The sequence below is a fragment of the Mercenaria mercenaria genome, chromosome 2, assembly GCF_021730395.1.
Source record: "Mercenaria mercenaria strain notata chromosome 2, MADL_Memer_1, whole genome shotgun sequence".
NCBI lineage: Eukaryota > Metazoa > Mollusca > Bivalvia > Venerida > Veneridae > Mercenaria > Mercenaria mercenaria.
Window position 1 is genome coordinate 94,074,190 of NC_069362.1, and position 26,550 is coordinate 94,100,739.

The 26,550-nt window shown below is 34.2% G+C and overlaps 1 protein-coding gene and 1 non-coding gene across 3 annotated transcripts in view; one reads left to right on the forward strand and one right to left on the reverse strand.

The window, feature by feature from the left end:
* Positions 1-20,283: 20,283 nt before the first annotated feature.
* Trnad-guc (transfer RNA aspartic acid (anticodon GUC)) lies at positions 20,284-20,355 on the reverse strand. The gene has a single exon. It is a non-coding gene; the product is annotated as a tRNA-Asp (tRNA).
* Positions 20,356-20,428: 73 nt separating this feature from the next.
* The window catches only part of LOC123564610 (arf-GAP with dual PH domain-containing protein 1-like), a 59,347-nt gene continuing 53,225 nt past the window's right edge, over positions 20,429-26,550 (forward strand). For both annotated transcript variants that reach the window (XM_045358316.2, XM_045358318.2), the window contains exon 1: positions 20,429-20,586. In XM_045358316.2, coding sequence (XP_045214251.2) covers positions 20,505-20,586 — 82 coding nt within the window. In that variant the 5' untranslated portion in view covers positions 20,429-20,504. The remainder of the gene's footprint in view (positions 20,587-26,550) is intronic.

Here is a 26,550-nt window from a genome sequence, read left to right on the forward strand (position 1 = left end):
AACTTAACATGTTGAAGGTTTGAACATTTAAAAAAAAAAAGGAATGGAAATATATATATTTTTTAGGGGGTGGGGGTGCAGGGGAACGGGAGAGGAAACAAAATTTCACATGTTGATTATAAATATTGACTGAAAATTAAAAATGAAAAAAAAAGGTAAAAGGGTGAAGTTGGAGGTGGGGGGGGGCAGAGGATGCATGATCAGTGGTGGGCATGACTGGGTGGAGAAGTGAGGTGGGGGAATGGTACAACTTGGAAGGTTTGAAAAAAATCTAAAATAAGAAATAAAAAAAAAAATTTGGGAGGGGGGGGGGGGGGGGGGGGGGGGGGAGGGGGAGGGGGTGTGACCAAGGCAAGTGGGTGACCAGGTGTGGGTGCGCAACTTCACATGTTTATAATAAATGTTCACAGAAAAGAATGAAAGAAATTTAATGAAATTCTGCCAAATGGTAAGTTTGTTATGTACAAATATGTTGATTTTTAGACAATTAAAGGGCAATAACTCTGAAGTTACAAAAAGAAATCCGTCCAAAATTGTCTGTGCACAACCACATTATAGTACTCTAAATTCTGTTAAAGTTTCATAGTTCTAGGTCAAATATATCAAAAGTTATGATGCAGAAATTGGCATATCTATAGATCTATAGTACCCTAAACTTCTAAGGGCCATAACTCTGGTGTTACTTGGGAAATCTGTCTGAAAATTGACGGGCCGCAAGAACTCATTGTGGTGAACAAGTATATGAAGTTTTAAATAAATATTCCCAACCATTTCCTAGATATGGCTCCGGACGGACGGAAAGACAGACGGACGGACGGAAGGACGGATGGACAACGCCAAAACTATATCCCTCCGACTTTCGTCGGGGGATAATAATTATGTGGACTGTATGTATATAGACTGTATGTATACAGTATAGTAACAAAAAACAAAGTCCCATAACTATGCAGAATATTTATCTAAAAGAATGTAACATGCACTATGCACAACTAGGGTTGGTACTGATCACTTGTGTGAAGTTTCATTAAACTGTGTGTAAGGGTTTGGTAGATTAGGCACGCACAAGATTACATATGCAGACTATATGTACATAGTATGGTAACAAGAAACAAAGTCCCATAACTGCAATTTTTGTCGCTGAAAGAACCTAACATGCCCCATGCACAACTACTGTTGGTACTGATCACTTGTGTGAAGTTTCATTAAATTGTGTCAAGGGGATGAGGAGAGATGGTGCGCACAAGATTGTGTCAATGTATATAGTATAGTAACAAAAAAAAAAACAAAGTCCCATAACTCTGCAAATTTTTTTTCTGAAAGAACCTAACATGCCCCATGCACAACTACTGTTGTTACTGATCACTTGTGTGAAGTTTCATTAAATTGTGCCAAGGGGATGAGGAGAGATGGTGCGCACAAGATTGTGTCAATGTATATAGTATAGTAACAAAAAAAACAAAGTCCAATAACTCAGCAATTTTTTTTCTAAAAGAACCTAACGTGCCCCATGCACAACTACTGTTGGTACTGATCACTTGTGTGAAGTTTCATTAAATTGTGTCAAGGGGATGAGGAGAGATGGTGCGCACAAGATTGTGTCAATGTATATAGTATAGTAACAAAAAAAACAAAGTCCCATAACTCTGCAATTTTTTTTTCTGAAAGAACCTAACATGCCCCATGCACAACTACTGTTGGTACTGATCACTTGTGTGAAGTTTCATTAAATTCTGTCAAGGGGATAAGGAGAGATGGTGCGCACAAGACTGCGTCTACGGACAGACGGACAGACGGCCAGACGGACAGACAACCTGAAACCAGTATACCCCCCCTTACAACTTTGTTGTCGGGGGGTACAAAAAAAATAACATGAAAATAATTCCAAGTATAACTTGTGACCTTGACCTTGGGTATAATGGACCCAGCCCCAGCATATACTATGTTCGTATGCCGGATAATGTTTATGAGAACTTACAGTAAGATATAAGCAAAAGTAACAAAGTTATGATAGAAAAACAAAGGTTGCCAAAAATCTTTAACCTTAAAAATAACCTCAATATAAGACCTTGGTGACCTTGACCTTGGATATAATGGGCCCAGCCCCTATTCATATATTGTTTGTATACTGGACAATGTTTATGTGAAGTTACAGTAAGATATAAGCAATAGTAACAAAGATATGACAGAAAAACAAAGGTTGCCGAAAGACTAACCAAAAAGGGTCACGCCGACGCCGACTCCGGGGTGAGTAGTATAGCCCCCTATTCTCCGAATAGTGTGGAGCTAAAATGTTTTAGGGGTGTGTAGGGAGAAGGGGTGTTGGGACGGGGAGGGGGTGTGACCAAGGCAAGTGGGTGACCAGGTGTGGGTGAACAACTTCACACGTTAATAATAAATGTTCAGGGAAAAGAAATGAAAGAAATTTAATGAAATTCTGCCAAATAGTAGGTTTGTTATGTACAAATATGTAGATTTTTAGATAATTAAAGGGCAATAACTCTTAGTTTACAAAAAATAAAGCCGTATGAAATTGTGTATGCACAACTACATTATAGTGCTCTAAATTTTGTTTAAGTTTCACAGATCTAGGTCAAATATATCAAAAGTTATGATGCAGAAATTGCAAGTACCCTATACAGTTAGCACTAGCAACTTCTAAGGGCCATAACTCTGGTGTTACTTGGGCAATCTGACTGAAACTTGATGGGCCCAATAATCTCATAGTGGTGAACATGTATTTGACGTTTGTAAAAAAATCTAAAATAAGGATTTTTTTTTGGGGGGGGGGGGGAGGGGGTGTGATCAAGGTAAGGGGTGACCAGAAATTCTACCAAATGGTAACTTTGTTATGTACAAATTTTTACTATTAAAGGGCAATAACTCTTAGTTTACAAAAGAAATCTGAACGAAATTGTGTGTACACAACCACATTATGATCTAAAGTCTGTTTAAATTTCAATATAAAGTCTGACTGACACTTGGCGGGCCGCAAAAACTCGTAGTGATGAACATGTATATCGAGTTTTATATAAATATTCCCAACTATTTCCTAGACATGGCTCTGGACGGACGAAAAGACAAAATCAATGAAGGCAATCCATAAACAATATTACAGAATCAGTCATTCATTTATAGCACCTATATCAAAATGTAGATGTACGTTTCCATAGTAACACTGTTGATTGTATAAAATACAGAAAGACATGTGTAAGAACTGAAGCAAATATAAAATAAATCAGTTTTGCCTTAAAAATCCAGATAAAAAGTGGTAAAATACATACATTTAATATTCCATATTTGAAAAACACATCCACCCGTGATCTGTTTCTTTGATCTTGAACTTTTTTGTCACTTGAACACAACCTACATAGCAAGAAAACAGAAAACATAATGTTGCTCTGCTTAAATCTCTCTTCTTTTTTTTTTTGTTATGAGTTTAATGCCATTTTTCAACAGTATTTCAGTTACCCTAACCAGTGTTCCTGGATTATGATTAGTGCAAACCTGTTCTTCGCAAATAACTGAAAACTTGCCTACATGAATCAATTGTGGAGGGCGGATGATTTTAGACAAAATGTCTTTCAACAAAATTTGAAATCGTCACGGAGAACATACGCCCCCGTTACGATCCGGCGATCCGTAAACCTACGCTCTCCCTATCGAGCTAAGCGCGCCGGCTGATCTCATTTTGTATTTAAAGCCCTGCTACGCTGCTATTCAAATTCCTTTGTGTGTATGCAACCCATGATTACAATAGGAAACAGTTAACCGCCACGTGCCACAGTTTAGCACGCATAACCACAGGTATTTCATATAGAATTTTATATAAAATAGACTCTATTTTGACAGGCACCACTGTTCATAGTCAGGATTTTCATGCTTTTTAGTGACAATTCAAGGTTAAAAGGTAGGACGGGAGCAGGGCTTTAAAACTATTCTAAAGTATTTACTTCCATGGCAACGCCTCGACAACCAACTTTTTTGTTGATTTTTTTTTTTTTTTTTTTGTATAATAGAAAAATTGTCCTACCCATGATTTTCTAAGTCCAAAAGGGTCATAATTCTTGCAAAAAGCAGGGCAGAGTTATGTTTATTAATGAACAGGGTCAGCTTGTGATGGTGAACAACTGTTACAAATTTCAAAGCAATAGAGTTGATGGTTTAGGAGAAAAATTGACCTAAACATAAAACTTAACCAAGAAATCTGATATTGCCGACGCCGATCAAGTGATGATAACTCATCATTTTTTTCCCCAAATATCAGATGAGCTAAAAATCAAATATTGGTCAAATATTAATTTAGTTGAACGTCGGTCATTCATTTTATATCATTATCTAGATTTTCGTTTACCTTACTAATGCTACGTTTACACTTCCGTCCCTTGTTGCTGCTGCCGACGAGTAACTATTATAGGCATACCATGATGAAAATTGTAAATTAAGCATCTTGCTCATCTCTTTGATGCATATCTCGTTCCTCTTTGGAATCTCTGAAAAGAATGTGAGGATGATCAATGACTCCTATTTATACTCCAATCGTGCTCAAACGTGTCAATCTTGGTCAAATAGTGGCCATAAATCGTAGGAGAGCTTAACAAAACTTGATAACGTGAGGGATCTAAGCAGAACGTGACAAAGCGTGATACCATATTGTGGTAACCGTAAGAGAACTTGAGAGAACGTGATGAAATCGTGGCAGATCTCAATCAGAATCGTGTTGGTTTCTTAATAAAACGCTGCAGGTAGTAACAAAGCGTAGAAATAAAAAAAATCGTGGCAGATCTCAATCAGAATCGTGATGGTTTCGTAATAAAACGCTGCAGGTAGTAACAAAGCGTAGAAATAAAAATATCGTGGCAGATCTCAATCAGAATCGTGATGGTTTCGTAATAAAACGCTGCAGGTAGTAACAAAGCGTAGAAATAAAACAAAATCGTGGTAGATCTCAATCAGAATCGTGATGGTTTCGTAATAAAACGCTGCAGGTAGTAACAAAGCGTAGAAACTAAAAAATCGTGGCAGATCTCAATCAGAATCGTGATGGTTTCGTAATAAAACGCTGCAGGTAGTAACAAAGCGTAGAAATAAAAAAAAATCGTGGTAGATCCCAATCAGAATCGTGATGGTTTCGTAATAAAACGCTGCAGGTAGTAACAAAGCGTAGAAATAAAAAAAATCGTGCAATAAATCGTGGAGCTCCGAGCTTTTCTTTAAATCGTGGGCATCGTGGACATCGTGGCTAAGTGTAAACGCAGCATAAGGATACGAAATACAGAAAGGGGTGTGTAAAAAAAGAAACAAATATGTATCGTAGTGTTGCCTTTAGAAATTTCAAACACAGAAAGTAAGACAACATACGCACCTTTTTACCCTACAGTAGAAATCTGAAACCACGTGGACCCATCTATGATCTTATATACACCACTTTATCTCTGCCACAAAGACACAACCTAAAAAAGAAATAAGACTTTGTTAAACATAAATGTCTCACTTGCAATTAAAACCATCAAAGTTATTTTAAAACACTTGTTTTCATTGGAACAACACTTATACAAAAGGCTTGGCAATCGGTAGAAAAACTCACGACCAAATTACAAAAAAAGATTCTAGACTGACTGTTTTCACTTCTAGGATAAGAAAACCCTCGAAATTTGACCAAAATATTTTTGATATTTGTCAAAAGACGCTGTAAAAGTTTCATTCAGTAAGTAATAGGGAAGTTTCAAATAAAAATTTTCTTCGAATTTTGTACAATACATTTTGATGATAGATAGGGGTTGGGCCTGGGGCAGGAAGCTATACCATGCGCCCCAAAAACACTTTTTTCATGGGTGCGAGGTTGTTTGCGTGATCAACAATGTTCCCATTAAAAATACATTTGCACAAAACATAATTTGGCTATTTCCATTGTTATAGTCCATTTCAGAAAACAGGAACATGTACACGCGGAAATTCCATCATATCTACATCAGTTTGAACATAATCATTGTTTCTCTCCCGATGCTTTTCACTCCGAGTTAATCAATTAAAACTATGAAAATTCTGATGTATTATTCTTTTTTATCAATCCGCAGAACTGAGAAAGCAGTTGCATAAGCTATTTCTCTATAAATAGTTTCCATTGTTTACACTACAGTCGAATTTGCACGATTTTTATCACAGGAAAAAAATGTGGTAAACACAAAATGAATAGGTAATATATGTATCGGAAGAAAAGAGAAAAAGAAGAACGACAGAAACAGAAAGAAAACAGAGAAAAAAATAGAGGAAGAAAAAATGTACATACCTTTTAGACGTGTCACTTTAAATATATCCGCGCTGGCGCCAACAATAACAATATGTAGTCATAAAAATCACCCGCTATGTGAACTGAACATAGGCATTGCCTCGGGAAAAACGTGTTGATTGATTTATAAAGGATGAGTGAATTGTGTAAGACTGTGTCAAACATGTTTTGTACGAGTTCATCAGGCTTACCGGGTCGTTGCACCGCACCGCTGTGCTGTGTTACAATTTATGCCTTCCTCATTTACCAAGTTGATTTCTTTTCAAACAAGATTTTCAACTCCGGGATGACACCTCATGGCCCATATCCGACAGGCCGTAGCTGAGGTTTCGAAAATAAAAAGAAAATGATTTTTTCTTGGAGAACATCGGCACACATGCGCTTACATCATCTTCCGCCATTCTTCAACGTTGTTGATTTATATGCATTTAGTAAACATGGGACGTAACCTTTTCAGACTGATGTCTGTGAAAAAAAAATATGTGCACGCTCGGTTTACGAAAGACTTAAAGAAGTGCGACTTTTCGTAGCATACATAACGCATTGAATAACGTAGGTACGGCTTTTTAAAGCATGCATGCGCCTTAAGATATACGTGCGACTCCGAAGTTCGCTTTTACGCCTGACGCAAAAAACCTTGCTACGATTCTCATTACACAAATATAATAAAAAGTACCAGTATATTGAGATTTTCAAGTTTTCTTTCTGTTTCTTGTCCATCATAACACATCTTTAAGCTACTGTAATTAATTGTATTTTATGGACTTAGCTAGATACCGACATTGTTCCATGAGTTATAAATAATTATATTATATTAAACAATAAGTAAAATGTACGATTTTACAGTAAAAATACTTGTTTATCATGCGTATGTAATGTGTTTTTTCTGTCATGTATATGCTGAGTGAAGTTATAAGTTTCGTTGAATGCATGGACCGAAAATATAAAAATAAAGAATGCCACTTTTCAGTGGTAAAGGATATACATAAAACATCACACAAAACAATTCCTTTTCTTTCAATTCCCTTTTGAAAGCTTTTCCCCTTTCTGCTGTGAAGCGTAATGTTGTAAAATTATGTTCTCGAGATATTTTTTTTTTAATTTATCGCCCTGAAAATTTCGATTTTGACAATTACTGCATATTGACTGTAAGTGTTTTACGCGTGATGTTTTATGGACCTTTGCAAATACACCGGATGGAGACAAGATGAACACCCAAGGCTATGCTAATTACCCCCAAAATAAGTCTGTAATAAAAATCATCAAGTGAGACATAAAGTAGAGATGTTCTGCCATATATATCTTCTTATAGCTTAAACGATAAAACAGATATTTATTTATTAAATTATTTATCGGCAAATTGATCATAGATGTACTTTTTTTTACTTATTATACTTTTTGCATAAAATTTTAGATGGGTGTAGAAAATTATTAAAGAAATTTAGGTGACGGTTAAGCAGTTTGTTTCAGAATAGTTTCGAACAGCTGGACAATACAACCTAAACTGAATTAAACACATATATAAATTTTGGCAATTTCTAGTGTCATGTGTGTTTTTTAAATGCCTAGATCACTACTATATAAGTTCAACATTTCATTTGAGTCATCTTTGTGCACATATTTATTATACATACATTTGTTAAAAAACAACAACACATTTTATAATTGTCTAAAACATATACTATTTTACATTTTACAATATTAGACGAAAGTATCTATTTGCTATCAAAAATTATTGTATTACAATAAAACTTCAGTTTCACAACATTCGCAGTAAGACCATAAAACATTTGTGAAGATGTGTCCTACACGATAAACCAATCTAAAAACCCCATCATATCTGCTGCTTATCAGCGATTATGTAATAGTCGCTAACTGATGGGCAATTTTGCACAACAGGGGTCCCCACGGACCATGAAGATTTGTGGAGTAGCAATTAATTTTCCTTTATGGAATGTAGAATAATAATAAAGTTATAAAAAATGTCTCTGTTTTCATAAATGATTTCTGCCAATATCATGATAATGAAAAAGGTCATATACAGGTGAAAGTGATTATTGTATTTGATAAATATAATACTTGTTTTTTGTTTTGTTTTTTCAATTTGAATAATAAGTTTCGTAAAGTGTACCTTTTTTCATCTTCTACTGAAAATGAACGCACGGGTAAAATAAATCAAATTATCACCACAGTTAATATGACCATCATTCATTAATTTGTAATTTATACTTTTACGTTCACGCAGTGATAAGTGAACGTAAAGAAGCCATGGTTGTATGTAATATTTTAGGCCCATATGTAGCAAAATTTTCGCGAAATGTTTCAATTATTGAACAGTTTATTGTAATATCGTCAAAAATTATACCGGCACACAGTTTGTAAAGCAATTACATAGAATTACTTCTAATTGCCTTTTTAATTTAATGCGGACTTTTTAAGACCAATTTATTTTCCAATAGGATAAAGATGTGACTTAAAGTTTGCCAATTCAAAAAAGTTTTACTTTTAATCATAATATATAAATAAATAAAATGCTCGAACAGATATGCAACACATTGATAAGCATTGCCTTGTGCCGTCGTACCAAGTAAATATTTGTGAAAAGCGTGCTGAAGATTGCGATTACTTCATTTTAAAATTAAAATGGAAGCAATTTGTCATTATTCAATTTTAAAATAAAAAATACCAAGACGATGTTCAGACAATGGAGAATACTTCACGAGGTTATAAAATAATGTCATTTTGATAGAAAATGTTTTATAGCCTTTTAAAACCTGACATAACCGATATTTTCAAAATTTCTATGTAGAAATACATAGAAACCATAGTCATCAACTTCAAACAAAAATGGAAGCAATAAGTTTTTGTATCACATCGATAAAAAATATATTGAAATAAAGAGCAAAATATGAAGATTACTTCACGAGGTTATAAAATTTTGTTAAATAACAATAAAAATACGTTTTTAATGTTTGAAATATATTTTCCTATACAAATCTATAGTAAAACTGTTATCGATAAACGTTACCGGGTCCGCGATCCGTGTATATTCAAGGGAGACTACTTTTGCCGAAACTACTGGTCAATGTATTGGAATGTTGGCCATGTTGTGGTAAACCTGTTTTTGACTAAAATATTTTGCTTTTTATGAATATCTTCGTGATTTTACTGTTTTTGGACTGTTTTAGGACAATGACTTGTAGAGCATCTTATAACGCAACTTTAGTGTAGGTTTCAAGTTGATGGAGTTGTTATTGATAAAGTTATGAGCAAACACATGTTGCATATTTTTCCCCGGCTCGGAACATGGTTGCTGTAAAAATAAACATCTGCTCTTTAATGTATATTTTATATTTTGCGCCATGCCATTTCTTTCTCCAGAATGTTGTAAACATATGTCTTAACATTTTTTCAAAGTTTTAGGACATGACATCGAGTAGTTTTAGAGAAATCTTGAAAAAAATCTATTAAAATTTGTTTACATTTTCTTAGTCACTTTCTTAGATGGCTCGAGCTCACCAAATGTAAATGATTTATCGAAAATATTTGAATGTCATGTCATGTCAAGAATATTATGTTTTAGTTATATTGAATTTTGTAAATTTTCAGAAGCCTTGTTCGTTTCTTGTACCCCTAAGTATACACCTAATTTTGCGGCCGTATTGAATTTTTGGGGAGAACTTGTGTCATTTATGTGTCAATTATTTGATACTTGATTTAAGTACTTTTAAATCATTATCTGTAATAAATTGTAGTCTTCCTCTAGTTTGTTTATTTGTATCGTGTTTGGTGATATCCATTCTGTTTCTTGCATTTTATGAGAAAAGTGTTGCATATTTGGGAAAATATCATTGACCAGTCAGATTGTGCTTGTTTATAATATATGGGCTTATCAGTTCTTTATTTGCTCTTCAAGTTTACACTTTGGACTTAACACATCTTTTTGGATTGGGAATAATATGGACATTTAAAACCAGTTATTATAAAGACTTTGAAACAAACCAGAAACTGGTTTTATAAGGAATCCTTGCTTTTCTTTAAAAAATTAATTCTTTTAAACCCCAGTATCCGAGTGCAATAAGACACTAAGTCTTGCGAGGAACTACAATTTAGGTCCTCTTTGAAATATTATCCGGTTAAGCCCGTGGTTAACTGCATTCGTCCGGTGAGACTGGAGATGAATCGGGTTTACGACACATGTTAACTGATATTACTTTCATTTCTCTCTCTAGACCACCTTTTTCTTCTGTGTTTATATAAAGCCGCTGCACCCAATTTTCGGGATGAGACACCAAAACTCATATCAACGAAATGACGCCACAATAATATGTTTGTTCGTTATTTCAGATAAAGGTGGTGGACATTTTGCGAGGAGGCAATGTTGAAGAAAATCAGGTGTGAAGCTCAGATACGGAAATGTGGATGATACCTTTGGTATGCAGAACATATTAAATGTATATTTAGTGATTTATATAAGATTAGAAACAGGTGAGACAGCTGAATGCAGGTGTCGTTACATAATCGTAATATTAAGGCGAGATGATGCATGGCGTAGTTTTAGTAACTACTTTTAGTCATCATGAAACGTTTTATAGTTATGAAAATGTAAGAAATACCTCGTCTAATAAAAGGAACTGACCCTTCATGTCCACCAGTATTACTAGATCGTGGTAGAGCGGGTGTGGGTAATCCCGAACAGGGGGGTAATTCCGAACACATTTTTCCAATGACATTTTCGTATTCTTGAAAGGCACCAATCTAATCCAAAGCGTCACATACATGATAACAACGAATTCCATATCATATTGCAATGAATGCAAAGTTTTGTCGTGCACCTTTTCAAAATAACAGACTAGAATTTATACGACAGCTTGCATGCATGTCGTTCTTACCTGTTTTCGTATTTTGATGTAAGTAGTATGTAAGGATCTAAAAGTATTGGTTTTTACCGCTGACAATGTTTTGATGGAATTCTTACATCACAAGTGTCCCGTGGGAAGGGAGTTAACTGCATTTCTCATTATGGAAAACGTTGAAAGATCAATGAAGCCGTTCGGAATTAGACACACTTGTTAATTAATGTGAGGCTAATTCCAAACAATCAATGTATGAGGAACAGTTTATCCAAAATAAGTATATATAAAGACTTGTACTATATTTGAAGCAAATAACTAGAGCTAGATTATAAATAAATAAATAAGTTGATAAATAAATATATATATAAAAAAGATACAGTAACAAATAAATAAATCTACTACTTTGTAAAATGAGTTCAACTTCCTTTCATTCATATTGGCTTGTTTTAAACATGTGCAATATGATCCGACTCTGGCAGAGGAGGCGGCGACTCATGTAGCAATAGCATGAGCTTGTCAAGAGTTGCAAGCAAATTTTGGGTGCCAAGACAACCCTGCACGACAAGGTCCACGTAACTGCTATGCATGTGAAAAAACCCTACATGCACCAATTGTGGATGCAGATTTCACCCTAAATGTGTGGCAGATGAATTATTGGGCTATACAGACGAACTTCCTTTTGAATGCAAATACTGTTAATTTAAACACAGATTCTAAGACATTTTTAACACTGCACACTCCATCATGTATAAGGGTGTTAATACCATATTAAATGTTTCGGACATTAATCATGTAGAAAGTTGTCACAGATGTTGTGCTGTGCTTCTGCAAATTTAGGTTTAGATACAGATGCTCTGTAAATTCCAGTTATATGTTTTGTTTTATAAAGTTTCTTTGTTAAAAATGCAAGTAATACCGTAAAGAATGTCTTTGTTTATCATTGTAAACAAACAAACATTCTGTTTTTAAGAAGTTGGAACTGTTCGGAATTAGCCCCCATGTTGTTCGGAATTACCCCCTCTGTTCGGAAATACACGTCCAATAGGTAATATCTTCAATACACTATACTGACAATATCTGTTTACTTATATAGTTCGGAATTATACACGCTAAATCAGCTGGAATCACTCTATAAACAAGTTGTTTTTAAATGGCAATATAAGTGGGTATTTTTGAACATTCAACATTATTGCTTAACTGTTCGGAAATACCCACACCCGCTCTATTTGAAACAGAGAGTCAGTTTTGCGTACCGAAGAATGGCACCTGTTTAATACATCTCTTCAACAATCCATATCTCCTTATATAAACAAAGAAGTAAAGAAGTGGTCTAGAGAGATATCATAGACAAATGCTTACACCGTTGTTTCGATGTTAACAATACGTGCTGCATGAACCGCCAAGAAAAAGAGAGCATTGGCTGAAGCTCGAAAGTGCAGAAGCCCGTGAATTCCAAAATATATAACGCCGTAAATCGGCTGTTTTTACTTTTGGAATATAAACCAAAAATGTAGAACTTAAAACGACATAAAGGTGGTACGTAATTATAGCCTGCTTAAAAAACGCAATATAGCCTACAACAAAATGTACACAACTCAAAATGGGAGTACCGGCTTAGAACGATCTGTCACTACGTGTTTATACTGGTTTTTTTAAGAAATTAGTGATATGTCGCTGAATAAATCATTCTTTGAAGTTCAGGTGCGAAAGAATTATATCACGAGGGCGCAGCCCGAGTGATAGGCTATAGGCCTAATAATACGCATCTGAACGACAAACAATGATTTTATTCAAGAGCAAATCATTAAATGAGATATATAATTTCGATTCTAACACATTACCAAGGACTTTAAAGTACATCCTTGACGGCATTCATTAAATATTTGCCCGCTTTTCCAGCGTGCCGCTATGCCGTTTGACGCTATGACGTAATAATTGTGACGTCAGAACAGTGAATTGTTTAAGAAATAATATATCTCATTTAGTGATTTGTCGCTGATTAAATCATTGTTTGGAGTTCAGATGCGAAGGCATTATATGATGAGGGCGTAGCCCGAGTGATATAGATCTAATAATAGATCTATTATGATACGCATCTGAACGATAAACAATGATTTTATTCAAGAGCAAATCACTAAATGAGATATATCATTTCGATTCTAGATAACACGTTAGATCTACCAAGGTTTTTCAAGCACATCCTTGCATTCATTTAATAGATCTATTTGCCCGTTTTCAATTGGTTTCTTTTCTAGCGCGCCGCTATGTCGTTTGACGCTATGACGTAATAATTGTGACGTCAGAACAGTGAGAATTTCTGTATAATAATTCACTGTTTTCAGCCTTCTTTGTTTAATAGGAAAATGAATCTGATCGTGTTAGAATACTGTAGAATCTGGTAAATAAGCGCATATTCGAAAATAAGCGCATATCAAAAGTAAGCGCATACGGCCTTACCGTTATTCCGTGTGGGATAATAAGCGGCATGTCATGCCCTTACCATAATTTTATCTCGAAAGTATAGTAGTCGCAACTTGACCGCGATGGTTGACCTTAGGCTGATTATTCATATTGGTTATTTCATATTAGAAATCAAGGGTGCTTAGGGTAGCCGTGTATATTTATATGGAATTAGTTTGTATACAGTGCAGTATCAAAGTATATATACTTTCATTTGAGCCATTAAAACTTTCCAATACACTAATTTATATTTATACAATTTTATATTTCCTTTTTCTCGTGCAGCTCGTGTTTTACGTACACTCCTTTTCAGTAATAGGTTGTGCCTCATTATGTATTATAATGCAAAGGTCAACCATCGGGGTCAAGTTGCGTCCACTATAGGCGCATATCCCATTACTGCTAAACAAACAACAGATGCAGCAAAAACACGTAATTAACGGTATTATACCGTGATAATTGTTTATCATAAATACAGGTGACAAGTGTTCTTACCTGTTGAATAGCCGATGGTGTTAAAAGACTTTAACGTCTATTGTCTGATAAAACGATAGGCTAATTGTTTACGATAATCATGCTTTTTGAATCGAAAATGCTTTCAGAAAATGAAAGTAAAAGTTTGAATACCAGAAAAGTTGTTTGCGTTGTCATAACAGTTAATCATTCTTTTATTAGTCTGTGAAAACAATATCGATAAAATGCTACAATCTTAGTGTTGAACAATGATTGAATGGTTCGAGAAATTGAACATTATTTACAAATTACAAATATGTATGTTCATTATGCTTTCATTATGTATAAATAATGTATGCAATAAAAAGAAGTAGTTCACTGCACACGTCCATGACCATGTTTTACTTTCGTTTTCTCAACCAAGGTAAGCACTGTCAATTTTCCCATATATAAGCGCATATCAAATATAAGCGCATAGTTTTGGCTTAAGTATAAGCGCATATCAAAAATAGGCGCATAAAAGTGTCACTAAAATTATTATAAGCGTATACGCTTATTTTCCAGATTTTACAGTATATGTCAAACTCACACAAGTCCTGTACTGAAACTAATGGACAGGGAATGACCAGCGTGAAGTTTGCAGTAGAGCCAGTTGGGCAGGAAGAGCAGTAAGAGCTTTTACTGCTGGAAGTTATACTAGATCTAGTAGCAGTAACAGAAGTATTGAAAAAGGCGGACAGCTACTCAAGTCTCTAAATATTGCAAAGTATTCGGCATATTTACTTTAAACAAGAATTCAAGCGAACATTCTTTTAAACTTTAAACCCACTTTAAAATTATTATTTAGTTCAGTTCCTGGTCATGTATTTCATACACGGTTATGTGGATATACTAAATTTAACCAAAAAAAAGATTCTGCATGGCGACTCACCTAGTCAACGATAGACATTTTCAAATTAATAACTCTTTCAAAACTTTATTGCACTAGTAAGTTTCTGATACATGAAAAATGACGAAAATAAGAACATTCGGTCGAGTATCTGTGGAGTCCTTTATCGGCTTCCTGGAAATTAGTCGAAGTTGTTATATGTATTCTTTTTGGGTGTGCATACCAACAATATATCAAAATGGTTCAAATCATCGCCAAGCCTTCCTGGAAGCTGTGAATTACAGCAGTAACAAGGATGGATTCGAGCCTATTTTCGTAAACCTGAAAAATGACCAGAACTACGATTTGCAACAGATTTCACCTATCTTCGTCGGCACATAATGTATAAATTACTAATTGATCGCGGCCGATGAGGCGATCATATTGAATAGGACAAGTGTATGCGCGCTGGGGAAAATATTTCATGATGGACCTGTGAATTCTTTACTTGTGGGTAAAACAGGTCTCATAAGCTTAAATACGACTAGCTTCTACTGACTATAAAACATACCGTACGATTTGTTGTGAATTAACTGTTTTTGTACTTTTTGTAGTTCAACTGCCACCCTTGTTTAAGAGCAACATTTAAAAAACACGTTATTTTTCCATCCTCAAGTAATAAGTAAGTAGACTCGCCCAGTTTAATCAATCTAGACGCATAATCTAACTGTATAGAGAGCGCCTACTTCACCCGATTTACATTCGGAACATTTTCACGCGTTTCGGGGTTTATCGTATGTTTAACATGGGATTTTTGAACCGTCCAAAGATGTTGGAAATGTTTGTGTCATTGTTTATTTTTTTTTAATAAACATGTTACTGCTTTCATTGTCTACCACTTTTTTTTCCACCCTTGCCTGAAAAAAACAGTAATGAGTTTGTACACTGTTCAGACAATTGTGCTCTGTTGAAATTTAACCAAACACAAGTTTACCTGCATAAACAGAAAGCATGATATGTCACCATGCGCGGATCTAGAGTGTGGGGGGGGGGGGGGGGCTGCTACATACGACCCCGACATAATTCATATTATTTATCTAAAAGAAACTAAGAATTTTACCTTCAAGAAAACTTGATTTTATCATTTTCCCAAATTTAAAAGGTTAGTCCATAAAACTGTCCCAGAATGCAAAAAATGAAGTGCTAAATTTCAAAATTTTCAGGGTGGGGGGTGGGGGGGGGGCAGGGGATCGGACCCCCTCTGAAAAAATTGGCTGTGTCCGTGCATGGTCACTATACCTGTCCAGTACTGGACATTATGGTAAACGCTTCTTTCCTGCACAAATGACAATTTCGCAACTTCTGTCCGGTTTGTACAAATTTCTGGCCGCGATAAACCATTTGACTGGTTTCATTTTGTATATAAGGACACCAATGATGACCACATTGGCCAGATGTTCGCTCGAGTCCATTGTTTCGGTCCATATAACAGCAGTATCTAAGCACCAAAACATATTCCAATTTCGTAATGAAGCCTTCTATGGACGTATGCCGTCAGCATCCTGAAAATCCATCGGAAAATAGCGCCAGTTAAGTTATGGTAGCCAGAACTACTATTTTTATGGAGTAGAAATAAAGTGTTTGTTTCAAATCATAATTCTAGGAGCAGTGTAAATTTAGTGATTTTAAAATCTTTAAATTCTCTGTGGTTGTGTCTGGAGATGGAAGTGAAAATTTTGAACAGTGCTTTGTGTATGTGAATATGAGAAATATGACAGAACAAAAGGACGGGAGTCAGTCTACTAAGTTATGGATGGGTTGAATATTACTAACCAATGTTACATTGACCATTTGAACATAGAGAAATTGTGTTTGTTTTTATTTAGTGTTGCGTCTTTTCAGTAAACTAATATTCAATTTTTTAACTAATAAATTTCTTTCATAATAATCAAACCTATCAGTATATCCTACACCGAATTTTAGTAATTTGCTATGAAAACCATTGCATTATAGTATCTACCATTTTCTTCTTCTTCTTATAATATCACACTGAATATTTTTAATAAGTCTCTTGTGGAAGGCAAAATCCCACTTGATTGGAAACCCCGTTTTTAAAAGGGAGATAAACATGATGCCATCAACTACAGACCAATATTACCGTAATGGATTTTGCCAAAGCATTTGACAAGGTGCCACATAAACACCTACTGTATAAATTAAAATACTATGGAATATCTTGTAATGCTCTCAATTTGGATTTCTGATTTTCTGGAGGATAGAAATGTCAAAGAATGTGTCTGTAACTTCTGGTGTACTTCAGGGCACAGTTCAGTCATTAAAGTATCTAGGCGAAACGTACCCTTCAAAACAACTTGAAATGGGATAAGCACATAAACTCAAAAACTAACAAAGCTAGAAATTTAAATATTAACTCTTCTAAAGTGAAAGAACATGCATCAGTAAAGCTATAGTAATACCAAAGTTAGAATAATCATGTACTATTTAGGACCCACATACTATTAGCCATGTACAGTGTAGATCTACCCGGGTATTCCGAACCAGTTTTCGTAAAAAATAAAATTGGACTAATGCTTCAACATGTACAATATCGTTTATATACATATCTATGAATAAATCATATTAAATTGCCAATAAAAAGACATTACTAGTATCTGAATTATGAAATATCGCTTACTTTGCACATTAGGCCTATGTAGCTTTTCCCGACCTCCATACCCTCTGCTATTTCGAGTCATTTCAGGGTATTCCGAACTGTAGATGTCTGCTTAGTGATACTAGTTTAGTGAAATGGACTTCAGAATGCTAAGAAAACTGTATTCGTTCAGATAACACAAAATGATGAGTTTAAAAATACAGAATCTCGTAAGGCCATAATGAACGCTGTTTATATTTATTGTTACAATTTCAAAATTGAAACAAACCGCCGTTCAGTGTAACACATAGCCTGGGAAGCCGTTGATAATATTTGTGCTTTGTCAGAAGAAATCATACCTAATATCTATGCATTAAAGATCCCACTTGCGCTAATTAGTGTTAATTGGCATTCGTGGAGTTTCTGATATTATCAATTGTCAATTTGCAGGTAGAAAAAAAGTTAGAAATTGCCAGACTGGATTCCCAGGCTATGTAACATATAGTAGCATATAAAATGGTCCAGACTAACTATTGAACATGAATTCAAGGCATTTTCAAATGAATATGGTGACATTGGTAAATATTTAAGCGTTATGAAAGAGAAATGAGGCACATTTGTTAGAAATATAAACAAAAACTTGATACAGAATAGATCAGATAAGTGTGTAATTCGGAATACCCCATATTTAATGACTTACGTTTAATAAAAACAACTTTTTTATAATATATGTTAAAAAAATTATATATCTATAGTGTGATATGTATATCATTTATATCAAGTCCATGTATCATTTATCTGTGTACATCACCGGACAATAAAGTAAGCTTCTCTTGAAGGGAATAGCTCCGTATTTTCTCTGCAAAAAATAGCATCTTGAGTCAATATGTGCGACATACTTATACTGCGTTTATTATTAAAAATAGTTCAATGTTATCACCTGTGGTTGTTTAATATGCATAGATACTTAAAGATTACAATCATCAACTTTTTTTTCTAATTTTTACTTGAGTATTTGTTGTCATCAGCTGTAAAACGTTTAGAGTGACCCGCGTTTAAGACTGTTGCGGAATACCCGAGGAGACTATAGATCAAATTGAAAAAGTTCAGAGAAGCCTTCATGTCACTAATCGCTACCATAATTCAAGCCCAGTTAAGATACAAGAAGCTTTTTTTTTTACGTCGGATACAATATAACAAGTTAACATTAGCTTATGAGCTATTTTCCGACAAACATATATAAAACAGAGATTAACAATGATAAAGTAGCTAAAAAGGAAAACATAAAATAATTGCTTTAAGCATGTTGAAACATATTTATGTTGAGTAAGATATCAAGAGATTTAGATTAAAACAAATAATTTCCATGAAAGTTTTAAAGTATACATAGGACAAATTAGTAATAATAATAAATAAAAATTCATGAAAACATAAAATAATAGTAATTACTAATATAGCTACTATAATAATTTTAAGACATATTTAGATAAGACAAATATAACAAATTTATAGAACATAAAAATAGTAAGTATTAAAACTATATAAAAGTAGATTAGCACATAGAAACATTGACTAGCTTAATGCTAAAACAGGCATATTTACAGTTACATGCTAAGAAATAACCTGTGGGAGTAAAAAAGAAGCAAACAACATAAAGAACACAAACAAACTGAACACATACTCCAAGGTGATCAGAACACCTGGCTCTTACTGATGTTTGAATGTCTTATCTGCCCAACGAGTCTACTCGTCCAGTTGCCAAAAGATAGGCTTCTCTAGGGAAAATAGAAAAATGCACAAAGGGCACAAGTGTTTGATCACCCGGAGTATACAAATAAGCTTATTTAGATAAGGAAACATTTTTTTACGGTTTTTACAGGTTTACATTACATATTTTGGTATCACGTGTACATACAGTGACAAATCATAAAGCTAACGGTAAGTATTTTACATCGGAAACAGATACAGCATATATAGTACATTAATACACCGGCTTTGTAAGCAGTACGGCCAGTTTCTGATATATTGGCCATCATTAGAGATAAGAAGAACTAGAGCCCGTTCAATAATGTTTGTCCACCATGTAGATAGTAGCTATATATCCGGAAAAGAATTTATTAATACCAGCTGATTCAAGAACACGGCATGGACATGGTAACATAATATCTTCAGACACATTGGCACATCCGACTGAAGGTTCTTATAAATATTCATTTTTCCCTAGAACAGTAGGGGCCTACACACAGCAGCCACAGTTGACTCCTTCAAAGTTTTTGTCACTGTGCCTGTTCTAATCTCTGCCCTAAGTCTTTAAACAGCTACCAGTGTACAAAGTTTTGAGAAAGTTTTATTGTCTTGGCACATTGTACAAATTTGATATATGTAAAAGCACATGTACAAATTTGATATATGTAAAAGCACATTGTACAAACTTGATATATCGAGCGTTCAACGCAATAAGGGCGTATCTACATATAATAATAACTATATGTAGATACGCCCTTATTGCGTTGAACCCTCGATATGTAAAAACACTATAAATTTTAATTCATTCCCTACACATAATCTTCAAAGTTATGAAGGAGTGTAATTAGAAGAAGAAGAAATAAAATGGAAGTGACAATTTACGACATAACGGCGAAGTAATAAATCTTTAGTCTTTTTGGCTTTGATTTCAAGAAAAAACATGGGGGGGAAAAAAGACATGCTCCCCGACGGGGAATCGAACCCCGGTCTCCCGCGTGACAGGCGGGGATACTTACCACTATACTATCGAGGAGATATTGAAAAGTGGAACAAATATCATTTATAAACAAATGCACTTGAATATATCATTCGGAATACTTTTCCGCTTTCCCTTTCTCAATGCGGAAGTTGTGTTGTGATTATAGTAGTTGGTCAAAATATTCATGATTGACTAATGATAAAATGTCAGACAGAAACCGACAAGTTTTAAATGAACTCTTAAAGAAACCTGGAAATAGTTATTGTGCTGACTGTAAATCCGAAGGTATTTTTATCGACAATTTTCCGACCATATGATATCACTGTTGTGTATTTTATGTGGGTGGGGAGTGGTGTATTTGTTGAGCGCAAATAACCAATCTGCACTATTTACCAAACGCGCAGCGCATATAACAAATTTGTGTACGTTGGTTATATGCGCAACGATTTACCATTTACCAGGATAAATTTAACCTGCCCGATTTACCAAATGCGCAGCGCAAATAACAAATGTAACTTTATATATCAGAAATCTGCATTTCGTGTTTGATAAATCATGCAGTTGGTCAATTATTATTAAATATAGATGTCAAATGCTGAATATCTCGGTACTTAAATTAGGTGTCATAAATTTGTTTCTACATCAGTAAATTCACGGCAGTTTCAATACCTCCAATCTTATACAAGATGCAATAAAACCCAAACATGCGTGAAGGTGTGATCTCCTCCAGCTTGCACACGTCGTCCCCTGGTGTGTTTTAGGCTATTTTTAAAATTTTCTACTTCACCCGAGCACACACTTAGCAAAATATGGTTTTTATTATATTGAAATATCTTGAAATTTCCCAATAATATTCTTTCTACCAACGGGAGCATATCTCTCAACATGTCTAAGATAAAAGATGAATAAAAAAGTCACAGAATTAAAAGAAAATTCTTACAGATCTTATCTATATTATTATTATTATTTTTATTTTATAGTACAAATTGATTGAATAAAGAGTAGGCCTTTGATTACAGACTAAAACTATAGGGGTTTTTTACAAATCAAAATGGATTTATAATGTTACACCTGTAACTTGCGTGGCAGGTCGGTCCTGCGCTAATAGCAAAGTTTGAAAATACACTGTATTTCAGATATATTTCATTCATAAAACATACTATTTATGTAACTTTCAAATGAATACTGTAGAAAAATGAATAGAAAAAGAGTGATTTCTGTCATAACGAGAACGAAATATTACATTTTTTATCTGCGCAAGATGTGTGTCTGCGCTAATAATAAATCTAAAAATTACTCTGATAACTTGAATGTTTCTCATAAACTATGTTAACTTAAACTCTTGCGCAGATAACAAATGTAATATTTCGTTCTCGTTATGACGAAAACCCCTTTTCTTTCTAATTATTTTCTACTCTGAAAACATTTTTTAAGAAGTTACATAAATGGTATCTTTTAGACTTGAAATATGTTTGAAATATCGACGTCATTTCAGAATTTGCTATTAGCGCAGGACCGACATCCCGCGCAGGATACAGATGTAACAAAATATTCATTTGGCAAAAGCTACAATTTCAGCCTGTAATCATAAAACAATGATAAAGTTAGCATGGTTTATGAAAGATATCATAGTTATCAGGATTATTTCCAGATTTTTTATTAGCGCAGGGCAAACACATATTGCACAGATAACAAATGTAATATTTCATTCTCATTATGACGGAAATCATGCTTCTTTCTATTTTTTTTCTACTCCGAAAACATTTTTATGAAGTTACATAAATAGTATCTTTTAGAATTGAAATATGTTTGAAATATCAACGTCAGTTCAGAAATTGCTATTAGCACAGGAACAACATCTCGCGCAGGCTACGGATGAAACATTATATTCAGATTTTCAAAAGCTACATTTTTAGATTGTAATCGAAAAACGAAGTAAAAGTTAAAATGGTTTATAAAAGATATTCAAGTTATTGGAGTAATTTTCAGACTTCTATTAGCGCAGGACACACATCTTGCACACCTACAAAATGTAAAATTTCGTTCACATTTTGAGGAATTTTATTAGTTATTCATTCTATTTATCTCACTATAAAACATTAAACAATTATATAAGTATAAAAGATCTGTAAGTTCGTCTTTTAATTCTGCTTATTTTTCTTTTATTTTTAATCTTGGCCATGCCAAGAGATATGCTCACGTCAGTAAAAAGAATTGCGCTTTTTCAATATGATGAAAAGAAAAGCGATATGGTGAAATGTGGTAAGTGTGTGACAATTCAGTCTGTTATGTAAGTCTCCTATATGTTCTATATTCGGTATAAAATGACTGCGTGTGATCGAATGAAATAAAATACTTTAGTTATAAAAAGAATAGAGAGGACTATGTGGCTATCCGAAGGAAATCACACCTTCACGCATGTTTGAGTTTTATTGCATATTGTATTATATTGCAGGTGACCGACTCCCATGAATTTAATGATGTTGAAATAAATTTATGACACATTTTTAAAACCACGATTTGCAATATCAGTCTGTAATTGTTAAACAATGTAAAAGTTAGCATGGTTTATGGCAGATATGCATATTATCAGAGTAATTTCAAGATTTCCAGATTTTCTATTAGCGCAGGATTGACATCCCGCACAGGCTACGATGTTTAAAAGTTTAAAAAAGTAAAAAAGTAAATAAAAAATACTTGTGTTATTAAATATACTTGGGATATTTTGTATCATTTTAACGTTTTTTAACACCTATGACAAATGACTCTTAATACCGTCGTGAACAGAAATTTATAGGCCATAAACTACCAGGGACATGAGAATCTCATTGAAATTACCGCATAAATACGCTCATTTACTTTAAAAAATGTTTTTCTTTTTCTGTACAAATTCACACCTTTACGCGTGCCTGATCACCGTCAGTTTTACAATTTTATGTAGGCCTACAAGTCAAACACTCTAATGATATTCAATTTTATCGGGAGATATCATCCATATGTTAAAAGCGCAGACTCATTTACCAAACACGCAAGACAGTTGCCCTGCGCATATAAGAAATATATAAGGTTGCCCGATTTACAAATCGTTGTGCAGATAACAAATTGGTTATTTGCGCTGCGCGATTTACCAAATGCGCAGATTGGCTATATGCGCGTAACATATTCATGAATTCAAGAAAAGATAAGTAAAAAAGACTGTATTGTAATGACTAATTTTTGATATGAAATTTTAATTTAGGGCTCAAATTGTAAATCACAGTGCTTGTAACCTAGCAACAGACAAGTACACAGTAATCATTTTGTTGTCATTTCCTTTTTTCTGTTATACTCCTTTCTCATGGTACCGGGGGTTCCATGATACCGGTGTAAACAGTTTTCTTGCGAGACTTTTATGTTAGCCCCGCCTACTGGATGTTGACATAACATAGCAGAGTAAACCGGAAGCCGCTCTTCCGTATCGCACATTTTTTTGTGAAAATGTCAGGTTTTCTGGTGATTTATTTACCTTTTAATAAAAAGGAAGTGTCTAGTCGTCCGGTAACCGGATGCCTAGCCTGCGTTCTAGTCGTCCGGTTACCGGACGGCTAGCAAATCCTCAGGGAATTTTCTAGTCGTCCGGTAATTGATTTCTTAATGAATAAGTAATGATTTTATATAGTTTTAAATGTTATTTACTTAAAATATCAATACTTATCTGATTTTTCAGTCGATTAAACGCAAGAGATCGGTTTGTTTTCAGATCTGTTGATATTCTATTTTTAGAAATGATAAAACATTGATCGCCGAACGTCCGTATGCTATTTTGTAAAAAGTGATGTTTTTTTCTAACGGCCTAAACTTTAATTATTAAAACAAAAATTTATATGTATTTTTTGAAGAATGGAAAGCTTAAAAAAAGCAATTCATTCGTTAATTTTGACTATTTATTTTGACTTGAACATCACGCTGCCGCTTTTGAAATTAGATGTCATTTAAAACAGTTATTCATTAAAAATATTTGAATACTAAAATAAGAAAATTTGAAAGTACTTCAAAACTGTTTTAATTTTGAAAATCCAGTGTAAAAGTTGTTAAAATTTTAAAATTCTGATCCTATAAAAGCCTCCAGATGAATAGATTTTAAATAAGTGACGTCACGCTGATCTCGCCATTATTGAGTTCGGCAAACTTCCATTTTATAGGCTGAACAATGCAGTGATTTATTGTAAATGTTTATAGTATGTATTTACACAAAACTTTGTTTGCAGATAGTATCGATATCTTAAGTAAATGACATTGAAAGTTGAAACTCTATAAAATCATGTCTTATTCATTAGGAAATCAATTACCGGACGACTAGAATATTCCCTGAGGATTTGCTAGCCGTCCGGTAACCGGACGACTAGAACGCAGGCTAAGCGTCTGGTTACCGGACGGCTAGACACTTCCTAATAAAAAACATCTAAAACATGATTTTTTCGCCTTTGGTCCTCACCCCATGTGTCAAACAAACATCTATATCTCCTATAAACAATGTTTATCATCTAGAATTTTTAGCGAAGATATCGTCTGACATAATGCTGATGACTTCACCAAACCGGAAGCCATGTTGTTTCTAGAGTGGTGGAACCTATGCTCGTGGTATTTTGTACATAAATTATCTTTTTAAGAAGCAAGAAAAAATTATTAATTCGATTTGCCTAAGCAAATACATAAAGTTATCCTCCTTTTATCGAAACATATTGTTGATGTGCGTCATCACGTGACTTAGTCGTCTTGTGAGCTATCGGCACGGCATACGTGAAAAGGTGAAAATTCGCCCTGAAGGGAACCTATGCTGGCGGTATATTATATCTATTAAACTAAGGGCGAAATAAAATTCAGCAGGCTTAAAATGAACAAACAAGCATATGCGAATATAATATTTAGAACATTACTCATTTATTATGTGAAAAACAAAAGAAATGAGGATAAAATTTAGTATGTGCTTCTGTGTATATTTCCCTTACAGAAATGGAGTCATTATTAGAACAAAGCTTAAAACCGTTTAATAATGGTATATAAAAACAGAATGTTCAAGTATTAATGATTCAAACAACGTCAGTGATTAACTCACTAATGTTTCCTGCACTTCTTTGGTGTGTAGGAAAATTACTTCTCCCTACATCTCAGAAAGAGCCATTTGGACTTTGTCAAAATACTAAGATAAACATCGATCTTTTCATGGTTCGACAGACGCTCATAGTGTAGCCAGGCATCAAATTCATCACATCTTGCTCTTAAATGTATCTTATATCTGAATGCAATGCATGATTTCTAAAAAACTAACTTTAGTTGGGTGAGTTGAACATATTTGTCTGAGATTTGTGCGACGAATACAGATTGCGTAAAATGTATCAGCTGCTGTATACATCACGTGATCGGCACACGCGGCTATCGCTATGTTTGTTGTAAAGGCATTTCACGACTGCTCGGTGTTGAACATAGCATGATGAAATATTTTTATCTGTGCTTCTGCAGAGAGGGTATTTATCGAAATACCACGAGCATAGGAATACCGCGAGCATAGGTACCACCACTCTATATCTAGGACATTTCTTAGAAATGAAAGTATGGCAAGCCGTTAAGGCAAAATTAATGGAATTATACAGCAATATGCAAAATATAATTATACCCAATTAAGCCCCAGTTGATATATATATATGGGTTTGTCATTTAAAAAAGATTTTAATGTATAGTCTCACAAGATAACTTTGCTACTCTTTAATATGGTAGCTGGTGAAATACTTGCCAAAATTTTTGACTTAGATAGATCTAGGTCTAAAAGAAAAGATCTAGATCTCACTTGGAAAAAGTATATCTTTGGTAATATGCACCCTAAATGCAGGATTGTTCAGTGTTCTTTTTTCTGGTGAAAAAACACTTGAAATTTGTCTGAAATCATAGACTGTAAACTTACCTGAAGTATTGAGAAATATTAATATCATTGTGTATCAGGCTTTCCATGTAGTTTTTATGATTACACCGGTATCATGGGAAACAACTTTGACTTGTCAGATTCCAACATGGCATCATACTCATGGTGAATTAATAAACAGTAACCAGATAATTAAAGTTTTCAATTCATTATAATAATAAGGAAGGATGTAGGAAGCAGCAAAGAAATAAAAAACTTGAGGTTAATTGTTTTCTTTAGTTTCGTTTGTTTTGCACATGTTAAGTACCCCGGTATCATGAGAAACCAGGCTACTGTCATATACATGAGGAGAC